The sequence below is a fragment of the Pelodiscus sinensis genome, chromosome 6 (genome assembly GCF_049634645.1).
Source record: "Pelodiscus sinensis isolate JC-2024 chromosome 6, ASM4963464v1, whole genome shotgun sequence".
Classification (NCBI taxonomy): Eukaryota; Metazoa; Chordata; order Testudines; family Trionychidae; genus Pelodiscus; species Pelodiscus sinensis.
Window position 1 is genome coordinate 18,822,507 of NC_134716.1, and position 27,171 is coordinate 18,849,677.

A 27,171-nucleotide genomic window follows, 5' to 3' on the forward strand; every position below is an offset into this window, starting at 1 on the left:
AGCCACTGAGTCTCAAAATGGAAAAAGGTATCCTTCAGATCACAAAGATTTACAATCTTCTTTGATAGCAGGCTTTAACTACCTGAAGTGAGGGGCTGTTCTCAGTGGTGACAGATAGCAGAATAAGGAGCAAGGGTTTAAGTGGGAGAGGTCTAGTTCGGATATTAGGAAAAACTATTTCACTAGGAGGGTGGTGAAGAACTGGAACGGGTTACCTAGGGAGGTGCTGGAATCTCCATCCCTAGAGGTTTTCAAGTCTTGGCTTGACAAAGAGCTGCCTGGGATGATTGAGTTGGGGTTGGTCCTGTTTTGGACAGGGAGCTGGATTTGATGACCGCCTGAGGTCCCTTCCAGCCCTAGGATTCTATTGTTCTATGACTCAGCTGTATGCTCTGAAACATACCACAGCATTTGTCTAACATTTGTAACTTTATTAAACCACTGAGGATGGGAGACAGCAGAAGAAACTTGGAATCTGAGGTGGGAGAGAAGTTGAAAATAAAGTAACACAGACCTGGTTAGTGGACTGTCTGATCTTGTCTGATAAAACATTTTCTTTTAGCACTGCAGCAATAAGATGACCCGCAGCCTATATAAAAAAACATGAAAATAATTAAAATATGCAGCTAAAGCTTCACTCTGGCACAATCATTTAGTAAGGAGACGAATATCAAAGCTGCAGGTGTACTTCTAGGATAGTCAAAGAGCTTGTTAAGGAAACAGAGTAGAAAGACATGCCAAACAACCATGTGTTAGAGAATTTGAAGTGTATCACAGAATTGTCACTCTCCAGTCTGCAGCCATATAACCTTTCACTATTATCATAATAGAAATTAATCTCAGTAGGGCTTGCATAGACATGAGGGTCTATCCACGTTGAACATGCATGTATGTCTGGGGCTTAAACTCTCACATCTAAGCAAGAGCTGGTGATATTTAGACTATCATCTCTAGGGATGTGAAGGACTAGCTGACTACCCAATAAGCAAATGCTTTCTGGACAGTCGACATGCTAGTCAACTAGCTGCTTCCCCCTCCCTTGCTACCTCTAAGTAAAAGAGGAAGCGAGGGGGGGGGAGGTACTTCAAAGCAGCAGCACCTCTTGAAGACTGGGGCCGGACCCCAGGCTGCATGCAGCATTTCAAAGCAACAGCGCCACATGAAGCCCGGGATCAGGTGGGTACTTCCCCGCTGATCCTGGGCTCCGTGCGGCGCTGCTGCTTTGAAACGTCATGGGGAGCCTGGCATCAGGCTCCTCGCAACATTTAAAAGCAGCAGCACCACGTGCATGGAACCCTAAGCCTCTGACGGGGCAGGGCTGCCGCCCAGCTTAGAGGAAACACTGATCCCAAATGACACTGTGTATGATAGGAAAGCGCTCTCAGTAATAGAAGATTTTACAGCGTACAATATTGGTTGGAAATAATTGGAAGAATCAACAGTCTCCTCCTGGTCATCATTTCACAGGCACAGCTCTTGTGAGGAGTGCCTCATTTCACAGCTCTTCTGAGGAGTCACAGACAGATGTGGTTATTTCTATAGTTGGGTTCTGAAAGCTGGTTCCTAATGGATTGATTATGGCTTGGAATATCAGATCAAAGCTCTAGAACAGGCAACAAAAGCGAAGTGGGAGCTAGTGGACTAATCAAACAACAGCACAAACACAATCCTAGTAAACTTAGAAAATAACTCACCCATGTCAATGGATAGCAGAAGAGAACAAATTAACTGCTGTTTCAAATGGGAAAATACTACGCAGAACTAACAAGAATACTGTCCTTTTCCATTGACTTCTGCTACTAGTTCATCAGGTAATTCAAAGAGTCAGGATCATGTCTGATTTCTCATTAAGTTTCAGTGAACTGGTTTCCTCAGTGATGAAAAATATCTTTCTTCCCTCTATTTCCAGTTTGCTAGGTAACTTTACCCTTTCCTTCAACACCAAGATCTAGCCACATGGCTCTAAACACATTTCCTTCAGATAGTGGTACTGTAAATCAGTGGCTGGGGGGGTTAAATGCAGAAGCTTAAAGTTGTATGGACTGTGTTCACAGTCAACTGTCCTGTTGAGGAAGCAGGTTGCCACAAAAATTATGAATTTTGCATAGTATTTCAATTTTTAAAGGCAGAACAGTGGGAAGAAGAGAAAAAGCAAAAGTAATGGCAGAAGCTGGTTTTAGGTTTAATGGCCTGTGCCATTAACTAATATTTTATTACTACTAATGACCCACTAAACATAAAGGGCATAGGGACATTTTTTTTTCCTGCATGGTGAGATTTCAACTCTACATCATTGGCAGTTGATTTGTGGCTGTGACATGATAAGAGAGGCTTTCCAATCAGAATATAACTTTTGATAATCAGTACTCTCAGACATTATCTTAAAGGGGCAGCTAGCTGTTCTCCACTAGCACCAACTTGCCAGGTATAGCAAGGATCTGGTTTTAGTAATAAATATCCCCAAAGATTTCCAGAGTTACAAGTGCATCCAGAAGGAGCAAATTCTGTCATGGCTATAGGGTGGTTAATGTCACCTAGCCTCACAGAGTTTGCAGACTTGGAGAATTCCTGTCATGTTCATTTGATTTTTCTACAAAGTAAGAGGAGTTCTCTTTACAGCAATGGGTGACTAGATTTGATGTTTGGATTGTGCAGTCAGGCTGATTAGCCATTATGTATATGAAAAAGGGTTGCTGGGCTTTGGTTTTATAGTTATACTGTACTGGCAAAAGGGGGGGATGTTCTTATTTCTTTACTACATGGGTGTATGGAGAAAAGTTTTTGTATAAAATGAGAAGTTTCAATGTGAACATTTATCACATTAGTATTGAGTTAATTACCTGTATCTGAATAAGCGTGTTAGGAAATTCCAGCCGCTTCCTAATATCGTCTGACATTTCTGGTTCTTTCACATGATATTAATTTAGGCTCTGCAATATAGAATAAACACATGCTGTTTAGGAGTACGCAAGAAGGCAAATTAGACAGAAGGAATCAACAGTGCTACAAATGTATAACATTGCACTTTGAAAGATCTAAGGATCACTTAGGATTACAAACATCAACCACAAGTATGTTTGTTTGTAGGGACCTATCAAATTTCTGGCCACGAAAAAAAAAAATCTATCTGTTCTCCCATGTGAAATCTGTTGAGGAGAGCCAAGGCTGGGGGTCCTATCATGTGTCATACTCGAGCTACTAGTTCTGACAGGGCTACCATGTTCTACACTTTAGGAGGGAGAAGGTGTATGCCAATGTTGCCCGTTGCCTCCCAAACTATGCCCATATTAAAAAGAGGTTGGCATGACCCCAGCCTCCCTGGTTCTGTTGTTGGTGAGCCCCCCATGTATGCAAAGGTTCTGACACCCTTTTTGTTCTGTACCAATGGTGCCACTCCTGCACCCCAGAAAAGTAAAGACCCTCCATATCATGAAACCCTCATATCTGCACTGCCTTCTACTCTTTGGCTGCCTAACTCTGCAAGTAGTGCCTCCATCAGCAGCAACAGAGAAATAAGAGTGGCAATACCACAAGCCTCTTAAGAAGGCCCAATGACCCCTCCCCACAATCCTCATTTGGATTATAATACCTTGAAATATCAGATGGCAATGCAGTAAACACTCATGATTCACAGTGGATATATTTCTCACCCCACACACCCACACAGCACAAATGGTGAAAATCACCATTCTGCGGATGGGGAGGAAGCAGAGTGTGAGTGGGTGGGAGGGGAGGACTGACTGCTACTGCCACCCCACCATAAGCCCCTCTCCCCAAAGGCTACCTTCTCCCGCCCAGGACAGAGGCTGGGGTGCAGTGGGAGCGAACAGGGGCGGGGTTTGAGATATCCGAGACTTGTGGAATCACGACTCATGAAAAACTACTTTATCTCAAACCATGCGATGGATGATTATAAGCTTTTGACTGTAAAATGAACCAAAACAGGCCATGAATTTGGTAGGACCTTATTCATCTGGCACATGTGTAAGGAGCAGCACAACAAAGATAAGTAACTATGTCATGGTCACAGGAATGGTTAAGAGTGAATAGCAGAAGAGGGATGTCCCAGTTTCCTACCCCCTGGATGAACCAGTAGCCCACAGTGTAGTTATCTGCAGATTACAGGTCATCATGACAAGCATCTGCACATTTCAAAGTGTGAAGGTCCTGACCCTGGGAAGTGCTGAGCACATATCTCTTTTACAGTGAGAAGTGTAGATGCTCAGGAATTCTCAGAATCAAGCCATGCTGATGAAGTGAATTTCTATTCCTATATGGTCCCCGCTACTGTAGTATTTGTACCTCACCATCTTCAACGTATTCTATCATACAACACCCCTATGGGGGGTAGAAATCTAGTCTTCGCATTTTACCAATGAGAACTGAGGAAAAGAGAGGCTAAGAGTATGTCTATACAGTGCCACGTAGCTCGAAATAAGCTATGCAATTTGAGCTATGCAAAGTGCATACCTTATTTCAAGACCGTCTATTTCAAAATTTGGCTCTGTGTAGACGAGGTTTACCAGAACGTCGCAACAGCAAGCCTGTTATTTTGAATATATTTTGAAATAATGGGCTTGTTCCGAAACACCTCCGCTGTCTAGACCTACCCTAAGTGACAAGTCCACTGTCATACAAGAAGTCTCTGGTGGAGGAAGGATTGAGCCCAGGTGTCTCAAATCCCAAGCTAATGCTTTATCCAAATGGACAGTTCAGGAAATCAAGTTTCAAAAGTTACAGGTTGAACCTCTCTAATACAGAGTTCTCTTGTCCAGAAACATCCAGGCTGTGTCTAGACTGGCCAGTTTTCCTGGAAAATCAGCCGCTTTTCCAGAAAAACTTGCCAGCTGTCTACACTGGCCGCTTGAATTTCCGCAAAAGCACTGACTTCCTACTGTAAGAAATCAGTGCTTTTTGCAGAAATACTATGCTGCTCCCATTCGGGCAAAAGTCCCTTTTGCGCAAAACTTTTGTGCAAAAGGACTAGTGTAGACAGCTGAGATTTGTTTTCTGCAAAAAAGCCTGGATCACGAAAATGGCCATTGGGGCTTTTTTGCGGAAAAGGGCGTCTAGATTGGCCACGGATGCTTTTCCGCAAAAAGTGCTTTTGTGGAAAAGCGTCCATGCCAATCTAGACGCTCTTTTCCGAAAAAGCTTTTAACGGAAAACTTTTCCGTTAAAAGCATGTGTGGAAAATCATGCCAGTCTAGACGTAGCCCCATTGTCTAGAATTATTTTAGTTAGCTGGATGTCCACTTTTCATGGGTATGGCCATGTTTCCTGCAGTCCCAGAAAGTTTGTTTACAGCCACCAGTCCTGGCTTTCATAGTGTTATGATAGTTAACTCTAATTTAACCCTAGATGTCCTCTAACATCACAATAAACAGTGAAAGTGTTGGTAACGCTGCTAGAAAATATTGAGTTCCCGTGGTCCAGAAAACTCTTGTTTGGAAATGGTCAGGTCCCAAGGGCACCAGACGAGGGAGGTTCAACCTGTACTAAGTATGATAGATGCTGGACTAAGGGCTCTGGAGACTGCAGTCCTGTTCAGCTGTAACCCTGAGGTGCCAATTTCCCGGCACTGACAAAAAAATGAATTATTTTTTCCAAAGTTTAAGTAGAAAACCCACTAGCATTCTTGGGACACCAAGCAGAAAACGTAACTGAAAGGAGGAGTACGCTAGAAAAATCAATAGCAAAATACATCACTAGCGTCACTACCAACCTGCAAACACGAACACCACAATTAGGCCTTATCTACACTGTGCCCAGTACAATCACAGCATACTTAGACGATAACAATTACACCAAATTATTCCCCAGCATCACTGTCAGATTTCACCAGTTAAGCAAGGTCAAGCCTACCAGGCACTGGGATATCAGACTAAAAGACAATGGGTACCAGTGATTCAGCTAATGGCTCTCTTCCTTCTTAGTATTAAGCCAACATCTCAGCATTCTAGAAGGTGGCAGGATTTCAATTCTCAAATTAAATTTAAAACTTGCCAGCCATCTATGGCCATTCTAGATCCCATGAAGTTTGTTATTCACATAGAATTGTTAACCTTGGTGTCCTGGCCTAATTCTAATTTGTGAAATTATCTGCTACCAAACTAAGAGTTTAACTTAACTTTCTATCAGTTTACACCTCCTCAAAGGTGAGAGATAGGTGCTACTAGAGACTAGCTAAGCTGCAAATCCATTCTAGGGTTTCTGTCATTCTAGTGACCAAAGAAACAACTGGAATGACAAAACACACACACACACACACACACACACACACACACACCAGCACTCCTGTAGAGTCTCTAAAACATATTAGCATCTTTCATAAGGAAAAATGCCAAAAATACTTCAGTTAAGTATGAGACTTAAGTTTCATTTTCATTCTTCCAGTCAAGAGATCACTGCTGTGCTGCTATCTTAGAAAAAATATTATCTGAGGATAAGGCCACTGCTATATAATGCAGTGTAAGGTTCCGAGTTTTTTTAATTCTGTGCTAAATTTTAACATTCTGTGAAAAAATGGATTTTATCCCAACCTGCCTCACTTTCAAACACTGAAATGTTACTTCTAGCTAATCACTCAAGTCCTGCATAAAACCAAATTTATCCATATGTGCATCTGCAAAACTGAGCCACGAATATCCGCCTCAGCTTGCTCTTCGCCTTCCTATCCTCCTCAGGGAGTGAGAGCAAAGCGCACAGATCATCTGTCCCCTGCACTCCCCAACCAGAGTGAGGAATGCAGCAATCTGTGAACTTTTCCTTCACTCCCTCCCAAAAGATAACAGCCAGCAATTTCCCCATCCGAATGGGGGGGGCAAAAACGAGAGAGCTTAAGTCCCCACATTTTCTGTAAAGAGTGCCTGGGGATGGGAGGACTGGTGCTGGGGCAATCCCATACAGAGGGTTAGGGAGGTGCCCCCAGGCAGCCCCTTTCACCTGCCTGGTAACTGTCTCTTTTCTGCATGGTTTTATGAGAAGCAATCCCATTCCAGGAACATCCCATTTTACTGGCACAACGTTGCTTTAAGTTATGATAAGAGAAAGCTGTACACCAAATTTGATGGTCCTCACTCTTACCATTTAGGACTTCGGGAACAGACAGACAAACTCTCTCAACTATATGACGGGTTGGTGGCCACCGTGCTAATCACGATCAACCAGTCAATCGCAATGCCTCTAGGAGTTGATCGCCACAGTCAACTGGCTGGGCAGCTGCCCCTCTTAGTTCCAGCCCAGCTGGAACCCAGAGCAGCCTCCGCAAGCTGAATGCCAAGGCCAGCTGGGTTGGAGCAAAGAGGGGCAGCCACACAGCCAGCTGGCCACAGGATCAACCCACCAAGGCCCATCTCCACCTGGGTTGGATTAAACAGGGGCAGCTGCCCAGCCAGCAGTCTCTCAGCTGCCCGTCTTGGATCCAACCCCACTGGAGAGCAATGCAGCCGCGGAGGGCTGAATACCCGCAGCCAGCTGGGCTGGAGCAAAGAGGAGCAGCTGCCCCTCTGTTAACCTGCCAGCTTCAGGGGTGGGGGGGAAAAGAGGCACACGGCCCCACCTCTTCTCTTCTGCTCCAGGACGGGTGGGGCAGGGCTGCGCCTGCTCCAATGAGCCAGCACATGGAGTGCACTGGAGATTAGGCTATGCTGCACTGTTCTCCACGGGCTTCCCCAGCCCCACTGCGCCCTGCCAGGCTGAAGACAGCCCTGGGCAGCCACAGAGTCGGCCTGTCCCAGCCCCAACCCCAGGCAAAGGACTGGGCAGGGAAAAGACTTCCCCCTGCTCTCCTCTCCCCAGTGCTACTTCCAGGAGGCTGAGAGTTCCATCGCTGCTGCTCTGTTGGTGTTCACGCTGGTGGCACAGGGATGTGGGGAAAGGAAAAGGGTGAAGGAGGATGCGGGGGCAGGATGGGAAGGGGCAGGAATTCATCTTAGGAGCATGGGGCAATGCAGGGGATCAGGCTGGGGGGGGTCATGGGGTTCAGCGGAGTGAGGCTGGAGCAAAGGGAAAATGTGAGGGGTAATACAATTTGCAAAAGCTGCAGTTCCCTTTACTCCCCACTTTGACTCCCTCTCCAACTAGCCATTTGGCTGCATTCTCACCTTTTCACCTTTTCTGTGTTACTCCTGCTGCCCCCAAACTCCCTCTCGTACACCCACCCCACACCCTGTTCTGTCGCCACTTTTCGACCCTGCCCTACTTACCCCATCCTGCACCCCACTTCACACCCAGATCCTTCATCCCTATCCCACCCGCTGGTAGCCATGCACCAGACATCAAGCCCTTCGTTTTTGTTCCCACCCCAGAACCTAAGGGGACCACAAAATCCACTGTGGAACCTCAGAAAAATAAATCTGGTCTTTGGGAAGCCCTAAACCTCAGTCCTCTCTGTCCCTTCCCCTTGCCCTACAGGGGCTGGAATGCCAGAAGAATGAGGTGACTCAGTTGGGGGGGGTCACATAAGTGAGGGTTAGGGGAGGAGCTTTTTTGCTTCTCATTTGTGTGGTCCCCAACGCATTTTTCTGTGGGTCAGTGGCCCCCAACCCAAAAAAGGTTCCCAACACCTGCCATAAATAAACATTGAAACCTGTGTGTTGGACATAATGTTTTACTTTATTTAAAATGAAGTTTAATAAACTAACATGAGACAGTTAAAATGCTTAATCTGTTTAATAATTTACATTACATTGTTCTCCCCAGCTGCAGCCCTAGCAAAATGGCTCCGGTGTAGTTACGTAATTAACAGTGAGTTTCCATTAAGAACAGGTAGTCCATGGAAAGGTTTGGAGAGGGAAGGGCCTCAAGAAAGAGCTGGGGCTTCAGACAAGGGATGGGGCTAGCTTGCCCTGACACTTAAAAAGTGATCTTGAGTGTAAAAAGGTTGGAGACCACTGCACTATTACATCCCTAACACACACACTTTCCTTTGTGTATAGGCATTATCATGTGGTTCCTGCTTAAAAATAAGTCATATCAGATACTGCAGTCATTCATCATCTACCACTGCTATCAAGGGGCCAATGAGCATGAAAATATATAGCAATCTAATATGTCCCTTTCACTCTGTGGTTAAGTAACAACTATGTGCATCAGAGTTACTTTCCATACCCACATGCTAGCCATGAGGGCATATTGTAGCCACAGGATGATGGCTACGCTTAAGATCACAGAACAGCTCCACTACCACTGCATGGCCAAGGATTCCCTCCTCCTCACTTATCATGTTAGCATAAGAATTAATCAGCACTTTCCCAGAGTGCACCTTCACTCCCCTCTCATTTTGGTGCATATGAACCACTACTTCCTCCTTTTCCAATAATGTAACATCTACATGGCAACTACAGCAATTGCTTATATGGCCAAACAACATTACAAAAGTGTTTAATATATTTTAGCTGCCTTCTCATGTGGAAGAAAGTAAGAGAACCAACATCAAGTGATTTGTCAGGTCTCTGTGGACCAACAAATTTAACAACCTCTGTACTAACACACACTCAAGGTTTTCAGACTATGCCTTCGGGGCAGCATTTCACCTCAAATGAATAGAATGACTCAGTTGTTTCAATCTTGAAAATACCATAAATGCTATCTAATTTATAATCCCATCACATTATATGCTCAATTCTTGCATAGATCATTTCACAAAAATACTAAAATAAAGAGAACAGAAGTTCATTAAAACAAATCCACCTCAGCTCCAATAAAGCATCTGCCCAAGTTGTAAATTACTGTCCTCCCATGCTTTTCTCCAGAAAATGGAAACAAAAATGCCATCTTATTTTACACACAAAGAAGTATTCCCCTTCCCGATACTATTCTTTTAAAAATAGGTAATTTTGCATAATTTACATTAATGAAATAAAAGGAGGAAAAGCAATTTAAACCCAAAATTGTCTCAATTTAGACACATGGGGCACTAAACACACTCCCAAGCCTCCTAAGTGCAAGTCAGCAGGAGTCTGTCCTGTTAGCAGTAACTTTAAATTTCAACCAGCTTGACTAGGATTTTGTTTGTCCTTAGCTACTGGACAATGGGATTTTTTTCCTAATCTTGACTAGTGAAGAGGCACTTTACACACATCAAGCAGCTAGAGGGCAGGAATAAAGAAACTCCCACAAGAACAAAAGATAAATTAAGAACACAGGATATAGGAAAGATTCCTGTTTGGCTTCATTAGGAGAAACAGTTTGCATGAGAAGTATCCTAATATTTAATATATCAGCACATTGGTAGAACTGTGAGGGACGTCTAATACTAGAGGAGCTCTAATAGAAATGAGGATTCTGCCATCTAGACCTGGATTTTTATTTGAAAAATAAATACCACAGTATGCAAGTTAAATAAAAGTAAATGACATCTTAGAAAACTTTATATCTGAACCATTCCAATAGTAGTTCCCCTGTTATTTCTCATACTGCTTTCTACTTACCGGGAGTATTTGAATAAACTCAGAATCAAGGTCTTTATTACTTTAAAGTTCAGTCCTGCATTTCTTAAACAATAAGGAGTCCAATTTGACTTTCAAAAGAAGTTACAACAGGGGTTCTCAAACTCTGTGATACCGCAACCCCCTTCTAAGTTGCTTGTGACCCCTTGGGGGGTCGGGACCCACAGTTTGAGCAATACGGAGTTACAAGGTTACTCTACAATCATGTCAGTGATTTGCTCCTGAGTTAGTGGCACAAACAACTTGAAAAGCAGTTGATCTAAAAATAAAGTTTAAAAGTAGTTTTGGATACCACTAGAGATGTAAAATCCCATTGAACTGATTAACCAATTAAATGTGAAGTTTAACAGATTAAGAAGGGGGTCACTCCAGATTAAATGCAGCCTGGCCGAAGCAGCCCCTACCTGTGACACGCCTGGGCCCACCACAGATGGGCTGCTCCAAACACCTGGAACAGCCCCTGTCCATGGCAGGTCCCACAGGGCAGGAGCAGCCCCCTGCCCATGGCAGGTGAGGATGTGCGCCAGCACCCATCAGTAAACCAGAACCAAGGGTTGTGCAAAATTGTGCCCATCTGTTTCTGGCTTTAAAAAGAAAAAAAAGAAAAAAATGCAACACTTGTGATTGTCCCTCTTTGATATGAACACTCTTATGTTAAGAGACCTGTGGATGTGAGGAGTGTAGAAGCACTATACTGGTTGTGCGCCATCTGGGGAGTTCTCCTTGTACTAGGGAAACCCCCAAGTAGCTAGTTTAAAGGGGTTTACCAGCAGAGTATCACAAAGCAGCCCTATCACAGTGGAGGATCCATCTCCAAGTCTGAACCATGGTTTCACAAACAATGCTGAACATATATTTTGTCCCATCTACTGTTCAGCTAAGCCATTTTCAACTCCAGCTCAATAGAACCCATTGCTGAGAGCCATTTATTCTCAAGTCTCGACTACTCAGAATTCAGAAATTTGTTTGCTCCGGTCACCTGCTCCTCACTCAAACTCACAATCCGCATGTGTCAACACTGCTGTGGAAATGACTGTATCACAAATACAGGTACAGGATGGACAATAAGTAACAGCCACAAGTGAGTTTTTCAAAAACACTCAAGAGGTCCCATGTCCTCAGCCATACAACACAGAGAGGGAAAGGGAGAAAACACTATGAACGGCCAGCTATATTTCTAACTAATAGTCATATATATTTCTAAAAAGCAGAGTGATTTTTATTGCTCGCTGTTTTTCCCACAGCATCTATCAGAGTGCTAATAGTTTTGACTTTGACAGCTTGCCCTGATCCGAGGGGTAGGGTGGGATGGGACTAGGGAATACAGCAACAAAAAGGTTAACAGAAAGATTGCTCCCAGGACAATAGTAAAGCTTTCTAGTGGTTAGGCTAAATGTGCTCTCCTCCTGTTACTGGCAATGTGCGAAAACGGGATTTGGGACCCAGGCCTGGCAGATGAAGTGCTGGCTCTCGGCTCCCGACTTGAGGCCTCTCCGCACATTTCCAGGGTCGGGCACTCACTTGGGTACAAACGACACCGCTGCCCGAGTGGCGTCTGGGCACGTGGCCACCTGCAGGAGGAAGATGACAAGAGCGCCCGTAAGCCACCCGCAGCCGAACCGATCCCCCGACGGGACCCCCCCCCCCCAGGCTGACAAGCGAAACTGAGCGGGGATGCAGCCCCGTCCGAGGAGCCGCCTTTCCCCAGCCCGCCCCCGTCAGAGCCGGGGCGCAACCCCCCCAGCACCCCGGCAACGCCGCGCGCCCGGGCAAGGTGCGCACAGCCCGGGGGGGGGGGCGGAGCCTCCGCCCCAACCGCGGCCGCTCCGACGAACGCGCCAAAGGGGCCGCCGCGCCGCTTACCTGACTCGGCCTCCCGGCCCGGCAGCAGCCTCCTTCGCCGACGTGCCCCTGGCGCGTCACGCCGCAGCGTCAGCGCCTTCCGCCGACTCCAGAGAGCCTGACATGCGCACTTGCGGCCATGAAGCCGCTGCCCTTACTCTCTGCCCGGCCGCAAGCCGCGCGTGGGGCGGAGCGTGTCTGCGGTGGAACCTCTGCTTCCTGCCTGGGAGTTACAGCCTAAGGGCCCCCGCTGCCCTGGGTAACAGTCCTTGCGCCGGGTTTTTAAGGCTCAGAGGGGTAGCTGTGTTAGTCGGTGGCTTTGACAGCAAGCACTAGACCTGCAGCGCCCGACGCTCAAACTCAGCTTTGCCGTTTGTGCGCCACACACTGGCTGGCTACGTCTACACTGGCCCGTTCTTGCGCAAGAATCTGCAGAGCGTGCACACTTGCCCGCCCGCTCTTGCACAAGAATATTTACAGTACGGCGCGGTAAGAGAGGGCTCCTTGTGCAAGAGCTACGCTCTTTTTTGACAGGTGTAAGCCCTCTTGCGCAGGAGCTCTTGCACAAGAGGGCAGTGTGGACGCTCAGAAGGGATTTCTTGTGCAAGAAAGCCCTATGGCTTAAATGGCCCTCAGAGCTTTCTTGTGCAAGAAAGCGTCCACACTGCCGTGGGCGCTCTTGCGCAAAAGCACAGCTCGCACATGGCAGTGTGGACGTTTTCTTGTGCAAGAGTTCCTGCACAAGAACACTTGCGCAAGATGTTCTTGCACAAGAAGCCACGAGTGTAGACATATCCCTAGTGAAATAGTTTTTCATAATATCCAACCTAGACCTCCCCTACTGCAACTTGAGACCATTGCTCCTTGTTCTGTTATTTGTCACCACTGAGAACAGCCTCTCTCTGTTCTCTTTGGAACTCCCCTTCAGGTAGTTGAAGGCTGCTATCAAATTCCCCCTCACTCTTCTCTTCTGTAGACTAAATAAGCCCAAATCCTCATGATTCATGTACTCCAGACCCCTAATCATTTTTTTTGCCCTCTACTGGACTTTTTTCAATGTGTCCACATTCTTTCTACAACAGAGGGCCCAGAATTGGACGCAATACTCCAGATGTGGCCTCACCAGTATCCAAAAAAGGTGAACCAGATGCAAACTTTCCCAAATTTGGATTTTTTTTTTAGCCAGGTTTATGGTTCAGATCCCTCAATAGGTAAAATATATTTTAAAAGTTATTTTATAGCGTTTTCCCAAAATGAAGCAACCTTTACATTAATGTCTGTAAGGTCCAAAAATTTACAGAGGAATCTATATAACAAACATTTGAAAGGGATATTAAACTTTCAGGGAGCAAGCCAATCTCTCTTAAAAGTCAGGGCAAAATATGACGTGGGTAGATGATCCACCATTTGCCTTTTGCTGGGTTCTTCCTCTGCAGCACCCAATACTGCCACTGATTTGGAGAGCTTTAACATCTGACCTTGAGGGGAATGCAGATCAGGGGGAATTTGAGAACCGAGATCACAGGAGGGTGGGGATTGCCACAAACCATGACTCTGTACTGTAAAAAAGAGACCTTACTGGCCACTGTGAGAGACAAGACTCAGAACTAAACACATACCCCTAGTTGAAAACCACTGCACTACATAATTCCATTTATGGGACAAGCCTGCCCTCAACTCAGAATTTTCTGCAAAGCTTTGTGTGCAGAATTTTCTGCAAAACCCACTTCACCTAGGCTATGTCTACACTGGGCCACTTATTCCGGAAAAGCAGCTGCTTTTCCGGAATAACTTGCAAGCTGTCTGCACTGTCCGCTTGCTTTTCCGGAAAAGCAATGACGATCTACTGTATGAAATCAGCTGCTTTTCCGGAAAAGCTTTGCCGCTCCCGTTTGGACAAAAGTCCTTTTTCTGGAAAAACTCTTCCGGAAAAGGGCCAGTGTAGACAGCTTTTCTGAAAAAGCAGAAGAAATGGAAAAAAGCGCTTTGGACCCCTGGAGACCCTGTAGGAGCCCTGGACTTCCTGGTAACCCGAGCGCTTAAAGAGCGCGCAGGCTGCTGGGCGCACGTGGCAGGAGCATGCCTCAGACCCTGCAGCCTGAGCTCTGCCACGGCACCCCTGTGCTGCCCAGCCACATCTCTCAGCAGCAATGGCAGCTCCAGCTGGTGAGCCCCCTGCACCCCCAGCGGAGGAGGCCCCCAGGGGCCACGAAAGGCAGGCTCCATCCTGGACCCCCAGGGAGCTGGAGACCCTCCTGGACCTCTGGCAGGAGGAGAATGGTCTCCATGACATCGGGTCCAATTAACTAAAAGGAGAACACATATGATTTTTAATTGTATCCTTTGGTATATATGGTTGTGACTATTTTCTTCCACTACAGGCAGTCCCCGACTTACGCGGATCCGACATAAGTCGGATCCGCACTTACGAATGGGGCTTTTCTCGCCCTGGAGCTCGCGGGCAGCGGGACCGCCCAGACCGCAGCGGTCCTGCCACTGTGTCCTCCGGGGCGAGAAAAGCTGCTCCGGGTCTCCCTGGTGTAGAGACTCCCCCAGCACAGCAGGGAGACAGGAGCAAAGCCGCAGAGGCGCGGGACTCCGCCGCCTCTGCGGCTTTGCTCCGGGTCTCCCTGGTCTGCTGGGGGGGGGGGGCACTAGCTTGCCCCCCCCCCCCCAGCAGACCAGGTTTTTGTTGTGGACGCCTGGGGTAGAGCAGCTGGGGTGCTGCCGGGTTGGTCCTGGGGAGACCTACCTGGCAGCTTCCCAGCTGTTCTGTCCCAGGCTCCAGATTCAGTCGCTGTTGAAACTGATCAGTGGCTGATTCCAGGAAACTAGGGACAGAGCAACTCTGCCTCCGGCTTCTTGTAGTCAGCCCCTGGTCAGTTTCAGCAGCAGCGGCTGAATCTGGAGTCAGTTCCGAGTTACGTACAAATTCAACTTAAGAACAAACCTATAGTCCCTATCTTGTACGTAACCCGGGGACTGACTGTATTTGATCTGAGGAAGTGGGTCTGGCCCACAAAAGCTCATCATCTAATAAACCATCTTGTTAGTCTTTAAAGTGCTACATAGTCCTGTATTTTGTTTCAGCTACACCAGACTAACACGGCTACATTTCTATCACAATAAATAAAATATAATTCTTAACAATATAAAGGAACATGTAAATGACAAAATAATTCTAATATTTATTATAAAGTTACTTTACACACTTTTAGTGCAGCAAACTCAATTATATCATTTAAATCTATTTGATATATTTCATGATCGATGGAGAGAACTGACGGTCCTGATATATTCTAGTATTGGGCAGCAGAGGTTAAGTAATTTTTTATGAGCTGTAGCTTACTGAAGCTTCATTCATTGCTAGCCATAGCTACTGGCAAAGTGAGGATATCCTGAGAGCAAGTGATAAATTTGGATATGACTCTACAAGTGAGTAGTCATATAATAATTGTAATATACTAAGAGGTGGAACGAGGTGTACCGGTAATTCGAATTAGAGATCCTAATTTGAACTACCTACTCTGTGCTGCGTGTAGCTGCGGGCACGGAGTTCGGATTAAGGGACCGCGCCGCAGAGGACCAGGGCGGCGGAACCGCAGCGCGTCTGGGCGGTCCACGTCTCCCTGGTCTGCTGGGGGGAGGGGGCCCCCAGCAGACCAGGGAGACGCAGAGCAGCTTTTCTCGCCCCGGAGGACACGGGTGGCGGGACTGCGGCGCGTCTGGGCAGTCCCGCCGCCCGCGTCCTCCCGGGGCGAGAAAAGCCCCGTTCGTAAGTACGGATCCGACGGATCCGTGTAACTTGGGGACTGCCTGTAAATGTTTCCAGTCTGTAAAACCTTTTTGAGAATTAGCAATGTTTGACATCACTTTCCCAAATAATATAAAAGAAAAACAAAAATGGGAATTCTGCGTTTTTTAATATATTAACCAGTTTCGCTCTGCAGATTCTCCATTTGATAGTTTTTTCAAAAACCAGTGTAGTGAAAACTGCTGTCTATCTTCAGACACTGAATTTTAAAAATCAGCATCTTTCCCTTGATCGGGACCATGCTCAACAAGCCACCATCTTATTTTATCATTAATTTTGGGCCAGGATGTGTGATTATTGTAAATAAAATTTGGCGTAACATGTTGATTCTTTTAATCTGTATTTTCCTGTTGGTGTTGCAAAGATTCTTGAACTCTGTTGTTTTCCCAAGTTGTTTTTTAAACAATCTTTGGTTTCTTCTTCCAAATATACCTCAGGATCTTTATCTTCAGCTTCAAGTAATTGTATTTGCAGTTGCATCTTTTGATTTCACCCAATTGCTGACTAGTACTCACATTGTTAGTCAACCATTTTGTCCACTGTTTTGATTTTTCTTTATTTTCTTCTTCCTTTGCCCTTTTTCTCCTATGAAACTTGGGTCCAGATGGATGCTGTGACACCATCAGTCTGAGAGGTATTTTAATAAAATATACTTATTACACATTAATAAAATATAAATTGTTACATTTCAGAATATGGCTACACCTTTAAAACATTATTTTAACTTACTAATAAGTGTTTTTGTGTAAAATAGATTAAATTTAGACACAAATTTACCAAAAATATTATTTAATTTATATTGTTTTAATATTTTTTAGAATTTTGAAAGTTACTTTTCACAGGTAACTGAGAAGTTTCTGAATACATCATTTGTTTAGGGAATTTGAAGTAAACCAAACTCTTTATACTGCCTATGAATGGAAAAGTTCTGTAGGGGATCGAATATCTATGCCAGCCCCAAAGTACCTCTAATAATTGGATGCAGTGTTGAACCTGTTGACAGTGTATTCGCATGCGCGCTCATTGAAAAACCACTGCGTCCACTGTAAACTGTTTTCTGGATTCAGTGTTGGTAATGCTCAACATGCCCAACGCTCCATGTAAATTCAGCTTAAAGTGAAGCAAGCCAAAGCCTGATGGCTTTAAAGAAAACATGTAAACAGACTTTACAAGCCTTTTCAGCATGCTTGTTTCATTTTATGTCAGGCCTCAACACAAACTCATGTAAGCTGGGACTTAGGCTGGCATGTGCAGCACTCTTTACTTTTGCAGCTTATTTTAATTTATTGCATCTTTGCAGCCCTGATTATGGAGCACCCCACTTGCCATGCCCTTGTTACAGTATTGTATTAAGTGGCGAGTTTTCAAATATTAATGATAGTCTAATCCCATTAATTCCAAAATACATTACAAGCAGCTTAAGAAGTAAATTTTTGGGGACATGACTACTTATTTCTTTCCAGTTGCAAGCAAGAAGTAGAAAAAGGAAGAGAAAAGGAAGAATGCACATACGAGTAAAGAAACACTACACCTTTTTATTATAAAACCTTAGATATCAAGCATCATCAAATCTGTGGGTAACTATAGAGAACCACAAAGTTGAGGAATGATGTTCTGATACTATTACAGAGTTTGTCCTACAGTATTGGATCTTTGTGACTTGGGCTGAATTTGAATTTCAATGGACAGCCAGATTCCAGTCAAAGATCAGATATCCAGTTTCAGATGAACAGTTTTCAAGTTGTTAAGAGAATGCAGCAGAGCTACAGCGGCTGCTCCTCTGGTGGCCGGGGCTGGGACCGGGGTTGCATGGCCACTGCAGTGGCTAGGGTCAGCCGGGAGTGCATGGCCACAGTGACTGTTCCGGCTGCCAGAGCACCCACCACTGACATGTGGTCCTGCACCCAGTCACCAGAGCAGCAGCCACTTCAAAGATGTTGCACTTCCACAGCTATTTCTCCGACTATCTAGGTAACCTTCCCAAAACAGAGTCCTACTAATTATTTTTTAGGGGCGCCTTGGCGGACCTGCCTTGACAATAATGTCGGCCTTGTCCACGGTGCGGATCTCTAACAAGCAAAACCAAGGGCTATCTTAAGTCTGATGCTTGTAAGCACACAGGCAAGTCTTGAGGGAGAAGCTTTGAGAGGCAAGAATGTTTTGTCTCATCTTGCAGCTACAGCATGGTACATGAGACCACGTCAAGGATATCAGGAGATACCTTGTCCTGGTACATTATATTTTTGATAAGCCAAAATTCCAGATACAGCCTGTCATGAACAGGGGGAGTGCTGACCAGCACCCGGTGACTAAGAGGTTAACTCAGGTACCTAGCACAGGTGTCAGACAGGGGGCCGGGAGAGCCAATCAAGATAGAGGGTTGAAATTTGAATTGGATATAGGTTCCCTGACTGCTTTCTTTGTGGGAGAGAGTCACACCAGGAGCTGAGACACACAGAATGATTTAAACCCAGCCACGATTACCAAGCCCCCACCCCCATGGAATTCAGGGCATGGGAGCAGACTAAACAAGAGAAAATTAGAAGTGACTACCGGGGAAATGTGATTTCAGTCATGTTCAGGGTAATTTTTCTGTATTTTGTGGTTTGGTTTGAATTGCTCTGTATGATTCTATGCCTCCTCTTCCCATTTACTACTATCTAAGCCAGGGGTCTCCAACCTTTTAAAGCATGAAATCACTTTTTGAATTTAAGTGCAGTCCAGGATCTACCTCAAAGTCAAATACCCTTGCCCCACCCCCTTCCTGCCCCTTCTCCAAGGCCCTGCCCTGCTCACTCCATCCTCCCTCTCTCCCTCCCTCATCCTTCCTCACTTTCACCAGGAAGAGACAGCAGGTTGTGGGGGGGGGGGGGAGGGACAGGCTCTGGTCTTGGATTAAGGGATTTGGAGTGCAGGAGGGGCTCTGATCTGAGCTTGGGGCAGGCAGTTGGGGTTTAAGGGGGTTCTAGGTGCAGGCTCTGGGAGGGTGTTTGGATGCAGGGGTGCTTGGGTGTAGGGCAGGGGTTTGGGGTGCACGAGGGGGTTCATGACTGGGGTAGGGTTTCAGGATGTGGTTTCCGACTGGGCACTGCTGACCTCAGGTGGCTTCTGGGTGGTGGTGCAGTGGGACTAAGGCAGGTTCACTCCTGCCCTGGTTCTGCACCACTCCCAAAAGCGGCCAGCGAACTCCATCCCAAGCCCTGTTGTGCCCCTCCCTCTTCCTCCCGCTCTGTGAAGACAGAATACAGGGTGTGAGGGGGAAATCTCACTCCCCTGGGGTACAGAGCCCCCAGAAGGGTCTGAGGCCGGAGGTCAAAGCAGTGAGGCAGGAGAGAAATCTAGAAGGAAAAACTTTATGATGCATGCATGCAGGCTGTCACACCAAGAGTGAAAGCGCTGAGAGACAGATTTAGGTATCCTATATACAGAATGCTTAGACAGTTCAGTTGTTGATTGTTATTCTTTAACATATCAAAGTCTCAGCAGAAGTACTCTGAGACTTCTGTTCACCCCAGGAGTGCTAGAAGTAAGTTTAACAAAACAAAGGCACATGAGAATGTGGAGTGGAGAAGTCTACAAGGCAAACTGTGACAAAGATAAAGGTTTACATGACAAATTGTGACAGACTAGGAGTATCCATGAACTTGAGATAGGCATTGTAAGGGTCTTGATTAGAGCTAATTTGATTTCTCTGTTACAGGGAGAGAGGCCTGGAAAACTTTTTAACCCTTACAGCAGTTTTCTTTTAGAGAGTTTTGATTTCCTGTACAGTCCCCCCTTTAGACACAATTGGAGTTATTTGATTTTTCTCCCACAGGTGGGAGAGGGACACCTTGACATCAGTGCCTCTCTTTTTTCTCCTCTGCCCTGCACAGCAACCAGGAGGCTCCCGGAAGTGAGAAGAGGCAGCTCCAAGGCAAAGGGCAGGAGATGAGCAGCAGTAGGGGAAGGGCCAGATGAAGTGCTGGCACTTGATAGTCTCTTGGTCAGACCAGTCAGGATCACCTGACAGAGGCTCCAAGATCTACCAGTAGATCCTTATAATCATATTGGCTATTGCTCTACTTCTTAACTGCTAGCAAATACAGGTCTTAAATGGTTACAAGGGAAGGAGGGAAAACAAAACACACCAAAATAATGGTACCAAAATGACAACTTAGCCTTATAGAGCTCTAATGCTATACATGCACAATGACAAAGGAAAAGGACATATACAGGTACAATTTTTACCCCCTTCTGCGTCTCTTGATTCTAGCGTGTCAGGCCAGGATCGGTCACTCAATTCCTCGGAAAGGTGAATATGAGGCAGGGCATCCCCATGTGGACCTCGGGAGTCAATCACCCAGCCTGACCAGCAGGCAGCTGATGGATTGATCCTCAAAGTGAGTGTGCTGCTGGGCCCATCTTTATACCTGTGGGGTCACGTATTCTCTTTCTTATCTATGGTGCCAAATTGTACTGGTTCGCCTTTGTGACACCAGTTCTTACAAGGGAGTTGTGAACGTAATTTACACTTGTAAGAGAGACATAACTAAATTAGGAGTACTGGACATTCTTTGCTCAGCGGGAGATTCCTCTCCCGGGACGGTTGTGTGATTCTATCAATATCAGTGCTAGCCAAGGGCAGTTTCTGCAGCCTCTTGGTCGACGACTGGCTTCATCACCCTCTTATCTGTGTTTACAGTTATCCAAGGTCATGATGAGCCAGCATATCCAGGCCTTCTGTCAAGGCATCAAAGACTATGCTGATTTTACTGCTTAGTGTGCACTGTGTGCTCTGAGGCATCTTAGAGGGGCAAGCAAGATGAATGTGGCAGGGGGTTCCTGTCTGGCTACACCCAGTACTGTCTAGACCTTCCCTGATAGACATTTATCTAACCTACTCTTAAATATTTCTGGAGATGGAGATTCCACAACCTTCCCAGGCAATTTACTCCTAAACTTAAACAACTATATTCATTGTTTAAAGCTTACAATAAAGAAGAAAGTGGTTAAGTCTCTCTGCAGTGTCCTGGTTTCCCTCCGATCTAAAATAAATCAAACCACACAAACTCAGGACCCTGCCATTCTATTTTCAGCTCTGCTAAAATCCTTAGCACTAATGCTTCAGTTTTAAAAAATGAAACATAAAGATAATAACAATGATGCAACCACTAATTAATTAATTATATTTTGTAAAGCACTTTGAGCATCTAAGTTTATAAGAAGTTGGTTATAATTGTAATCATTACTATTATTATGTTATAACAATAGTAATTATTATTATCTTCCCATTTATGTGCTCGGTACACTCGGCTGAAGTGTGTATATAAAAGGCTAACGCGGGAAGAGTGTGAATGCTAAAAAACATGAATTATGAATACATTGCTATGTTATTTGTATAGCATGGACAGCATGCATGGACTTTATAGACAGGAAAAGAGAGCAGGTCCTTCTCCTCAAAAGCTGACAATCTAAGCAGTCAATGTACAGACAGAGGGAAGAGCAGAGGTGAAAGTAAACAGATGCGCCCTGGTGTGCAGCTCTGGCAAGAGCTGCAGAAAAAGCCAGCAGGGAGCTATTTAAAGAGCTGGCAGGGACCTGGGTTGCAGTAGGACAGAACCTGTAAGAAATGTTAAGTTACTTTCACGGCTGGAGAAGGAAACACAGCAAAAGCCATGTACATGGTTGGGGTGATCTAGCACGTGCTGTCAGGGTGCCATGACTTGAGGGATGGGGGAATGGTTCAGATTTTCTAACTTTCAAGGCCAGAATCTGTGCCTCTTACCAGGCACAGTATCACCCAACCCAGACATTAAAAATCATGAGCCAGGTGCCCAAAAATTCAGGAGCTAGCAATCAAAAAGGTAGAAATCTCAGCAAAGATGCCAAAAATAGAATTCTATTGGTCCTGGCCATAGAGGACAGACAGAACTTGGCTGTAATTGGTGCTTGAAATGATAAGCAAAACAGCTAAAAAATGGAGGGTCATCCCCAGCCCTTGACTGAGTTGCCTTTCCTTCTGCCTTAGGGGTGCGAAGCTTTCCCAAGGGAAAGGTACATAACATCACTGCTCAGCACCTGAGCCCACTGCAGCCCACACAGTGCTTTCTACTGCTTGAATGCTGCTGCTCTGTGCAGACGGCAACAACATGGCTCAGACACCGGGTGGGAGGTAACCAGGGCAGGGTCCCAACCAGGGAGAGGGGAGTGATGTCGACTCCCGCAGCAGCGTGCCACAGGCTCCCAGCACCGCTGCAGAGGCGGGAAAGGAGCGCCCTGCTCTGGCTTCCTCCTTGTTGTACCAGTGAGTGTCCATTGTGCAGCATTATGCAGTGTGGCCATTTTGCACTCCAGTGGCACAAAGGTACTCTAAAAGCAGTGATCTCACTTCTCTACTTGGGTCTTACCCCCCAGTGTAGGAAGGGGACTCCCTATATTGCTTAGAGCCAATGAAATGGTTCTGTAGTACCCCTCACTCCATAAAGCTCCCAAAATAGGGACATTTTGGAGGGAAACTGGAGTAGTGCTGCACTGTGCTTATTCTTGGCCTCCTATGACTTCGATGAAACTATGGGCAATGCAGACTTAGAGTAGCCTTGAGGCTAATTTAACATACAGCAGCAGCTGGACTTGCTTCAGGCAAGATGGAAAATACAAAAGGCACAAAGGGGGCTTAGCAACACCTTTCAGCATTCCTGCATTGATGCATTGTGGTCATGCCTTGGTATCCTAATTAAAGTTGAGAGATGCTGTAGTTCAATTTTTTCTGCTGGATCTCATACTTCTGATATTGCTGGCAAACTCTACAACATAGAATCATAGAATACTAGGACTGGAAGGGACCTCGAGAGGTCATTGAATGCAGTCCCCTGCCCTCATGGCAGGACCAAATACTGTCTAGACCATCTCTGATAGACATTCCTTAACCTACTCTTAAATATCTCCAGAGATGGGGATTCCACAACATCCCTGGACAATTTATTCCAGTGTTTTACCACCCTGACAGTTAGGAACTTTTCCCTAATGTCCAACTTAAACCTCCTTTGCTGCAGTTTAAGCCTATTGCTTCTTGTTCTATCCTCAGAGGCAAAGATGAGCAAGTTTTCTCCCTCCTCCTTATGACACCCGTTTAGATACCTGAAAACCGCTATCATGTCCTCCCTCAGTCTTCTCTTTTCTAAACTAAACAAACCCAATTCTTTCAGCCTTCCTTCATAGGTCATGTTCTCTAGACCTTTAATCATTCTTGTGGCTCTTCTCTGGACCCTCTCCAATTTCTCCACATCTTTCTTGAAATGTGATGCCCAGAACTGGACACAATACTCCAACTGAGGCTTAACCAGCGCAGAGTAGAGCAGAAGAATGACTTCTTGTGTCTTGCTCACAACACACCTGTTAATGCATCCCAGAATCATGTGTGCTTTTTTTGCAACAGCATCACACTGCTAACTCATATTCAGCTTGTCCACTATAACCCCTAGATCTCTTTCTGCCGTACTCCTTCCTAGACAGTCGCTTCCCATTCTGTATGTGTGAAACTGATTGTTCCTTCCTAAGTGGAGCACTTTACATTTGTCTTTATTAAACTTCATCCTGTTTACCTCAGACCATTTCTCCAATTTCTCCAGGTCATTTTGAATTATGACCCTATCCTCCAGATTAGTCGCAACCTCTCCCAGCTTAGTATCATCTGCAAACTTAATAAGCGTACTTTCTATGCCAATATCTAAATCGTTGATGAAAATATTGAACAGAGCCGGTCCCAAAACAGACTCCTGCGGAACCCCACTAGTTATACCTTTCCAGCAGGATAGTGAACCATTAATAACTACTCTCTGAGTCTGGTTATCCAGCCAGGTATGCACCCACCTTATAGTAGCCCCATCTAAGTTGTATTTGCCTAGTTTATTGATAAGAATATCATGCGAGACCATATCAAATGCCTTACTAAAGTCTAGGTATACCACATCCACCGCTTCTCCCTTATCCACAAGACTCATTATCCTATCAAAGAAAGCTATCAGATTGGTTTGACATGATTTATTCTTTACAAATCCATGCTGGCTGTTCCCTATCACCTTGCCACCTTCCAAGTGTTTACAGATGATTTCCTTAATTATTTGCTCCATTATCTTCCCTGGCACAGAAGTTAAACTAACTGGTCTGTAGTTTCCTGAGTTGTTCTTATTTCCCTTTTTATAAAAGGGCACTATATTTGCCCTTTTCCAGTCTTCTGGAATCTCTCCTGTTTCCCATGATTTTCCAAAGATGATAGCTAGAGTCTCAGATACCTCCTCTATCAGCTCCTTGAGTATTCTAGGATGCATTTCATCAGGCCCTGGTGACATCCTTTTAGTGTTTTGAATTCCAACAGTAATCATAGAATCATAGCACTGGAAGGGAGATCATCCAATCTACATCTATCTGGGGGAGGGCCTGGGAGTGGGCTATAAACAGAAGAAGCTGGCTATGGCTTTGTTAATTATCCCTTGTTTTAGTATTCTTTCTTCCATAACATTTTACAAAACATATATATTTGTTAATAACTTGGGTGCCACAGTGGCACACATCTGAACAAACACACATGACCTCAATATTGGTGCACAAGATAAAACTCACTCATGAATGGAAAATCTTAGAGGGAACACCTGATACCAGATACTCTCAAATGAGCAGCCACCTCAAAATATTGCCTAGCTCCTCCCTTTTCTCATCCTGCCAGCCCAGATTCCTTAGGAACAGTGCTACCTTTTGGTATCTCTTGTCGCCACTGTTCAGAACCATTCTCTCCAAGAAGGATGCAGGTACCACAAAGGAATGAATGGTTCTCTAATTATCGCCATTGTTATTTATGTAGTAACTTAGGCATTTATGGCACTTAACAGACAAATACAATTGACAGGCTTCTGCTCTGAGCAGTTCCAAATCTGAATCTGATGTTAGATGGTGCGGGATGACAAAGAAAAGGAGACGGGGGTATTGGAGAATGAGTTATAATAGGGAAAAGCAATGAGATCATGCTAGTTACATTTGTATCTTGTTAGCTCCAGTGTTTTAATACATTAATATATGGAAAAGTGCCTGGAATTAAAGTCATGTGGTGAGGGAAGTCTTCTGACAGGAAATCTAGCATGCATTGAAGGTGCATACCATTAGGAGTAGTGTAAACTCAGTGCAGCTGCTCCGCTCCCAAGGTCCACTGGATTTCATGGACCACACAGAGCTGAAATCTCTGGGACAGGGAGAAATCTGTATGCTGCAGAGCTACAATTCCCCTTCCAACAGTTTGCAGAGCATTTCCATCCCATATTATTTTGCTTTGCCCCCCTCTGTGCCTTCATAAAATTACTTCCAGCTCTCTTGTACTGCTGTGACTCCAAACTGGCTCCTAAACATCCATATGTTCAACAGCCTTGCTTTATAGCTTATTCATATGTAAATGCAGCTATTTTCCATTCTGATGATTTATGTTTAAATTTCTGAATTGTGCCTTTCTAAACTCTGAGGCCCTGATCTTGCAAACACATAACAAATTCATATTCACCAACTATTGCAATGTTTTTTTAATCCAGTATTTGACAGATTTTTATTAATAGTCCATTGTACAACCTTTTTCCTTGTGTAATTTTTGTTGTATGTTTGTACCTGTTTTCTTGACTTTTTTTTCCTTTAGGGCAAAATTCTACTTTCATTGGGCCCAGATTGGCTTTATACCAGTGTAATGCGAGAAAGCCATATTCTTCTTTGTGCAGTACTCCCATAGTCCTGCTCCAGTGGCGCAGAAAAATATCTGGGACTAGCCAGTTGAGAATTTCAGAAATACAGAGGAGTGCTTACCTGGATCAGAGACAGTGTACCCAGTCCCTGTGATATCCCCCAACAAAGAAAGAATATAAAGGCTGAGGCCAGAGTACACCACTCCAGTTATCTTCAGCTGGTTTACAGTTCCATATGGAACAATATTAGCTGGCACAAATTTAGAGAAGCCCCAAGACAGCTCTAAGTAAGGGCAAGCCAGGACATGGGCTGACATAGATTTATGATGATAATCAGGGAGCTGTATCCAGCTCTTTCCAGCATTCTCTCCTCTTTCCAGAACTGGGAAGATTTCCATGTGGAACAGAATCAAGGATTCTTCAGTGTAGTTACCCTACATTAACTTCAGTGCCAGTATTACCAAAATCAGGCCTATCTACGCTGGTATAAATTCAATCACTCCTTTGAATTCAGGTATTTCAGTGGTTCAACTGAGAGCAGAATTTCACCCTGCATTCCTTTATTTGTTTAACAAGAATACTTCCTCTTAGGTCTATACCATTGTGAGGAAACCAAAAACAAAATACTTCCTTGTAGGTCTCTCAACAAGACTTTCTACTCTGAACAGGTTTCCTTATATGTCCCTTGAGTCCTCTAACAGTTTTATTTTTTTACAATCTATAATGTGTTATCATACATAGTTATGACTTCCTTTTGCATTTAAGTGTTGTCTTTTCTCTCAAGTGGTTGGCGGTGAGTTATAAACCGTTTTACATTGTTTTCTTAAATAACCAGATATCATTTGTGAAAGTCTTTGCCATTGACAAGTGGTTTAAATGTTAACAACTAACATGTTAATTTTCTGTTTTACTTATGATTAGAAGTGGACAAGCCAATAAAACCTCTAAACAGGCCCAAAGCCTGGCCCAGGCTATCTGGATTTAGATCAGTGTGTGTAAATGTGGCTAATTAAAGCAGGGGCAGAGAAAACCCATAGAAAACCCGCTGACCCATAGAAAAAAATCAGTTGGGGGCCGGGCACAAGTGAAAAGCGAAGCAAAAAAAAAAGTGTCCCCTAAGGGGCCTAGTCTAGTGGATTATGTGTGCTCCAGCCCAGACATGGGGCAGCTGTGGGACTGGAGCACCAGTGCAGGCTCTCCAATGCTGAGGGAATGCTAGTAGCAGGTGGGAGGGGCCATGAGCCTTGGGGTCCAGAGGCAAGTGAAGGGCCACATCCAGCCCTTGGGCCTCAGGTTCCCCACCCCCGAATTAAAGGAAGAGCCAAGCCTCTTAGAATATTTTGCCATTACTTCCTGACAGGCAGTG

General features: G+C 45.0%; 1 protein-coding gene across 1 annotated transcript in view; it reads right to left on the reverse strand.

Annotated features, from left to right (window-relative positions):
* The window catches only part of FOCAD (focadhesin), a 227,524-nt gene extending 215,060 nt beyond the window's left edge, over window positions 1–12,464 (reverse strand). Inside the window, exons 1-4 of the mRNA XM_075931485.1 lie at window positions 12,315–12,464; window positions 11,973–12,022; window positions 2,841–2,930; window positions 515–589 (exon numbers count right to left, since the gene is read on the reverse strand). Coding sequence (XP_075787600.1) covers window positions 515–589; window positions 2,841–2,897 — 132 coding nt within the window. The 5' untranslated portion in view covers window positions 2,898–2,930; window positions 11,973–12,022; window positions 12,315–12,464. The remainder of the gene's footprint in view (window positions 1–514; window positions 590–2,840; window positions 2,931–11,972; window positions 12,023–12,314) is intronic.
* Between the last annotated feature and the right edge of the window lie 14,707 nt (window positions 12,465–27,171).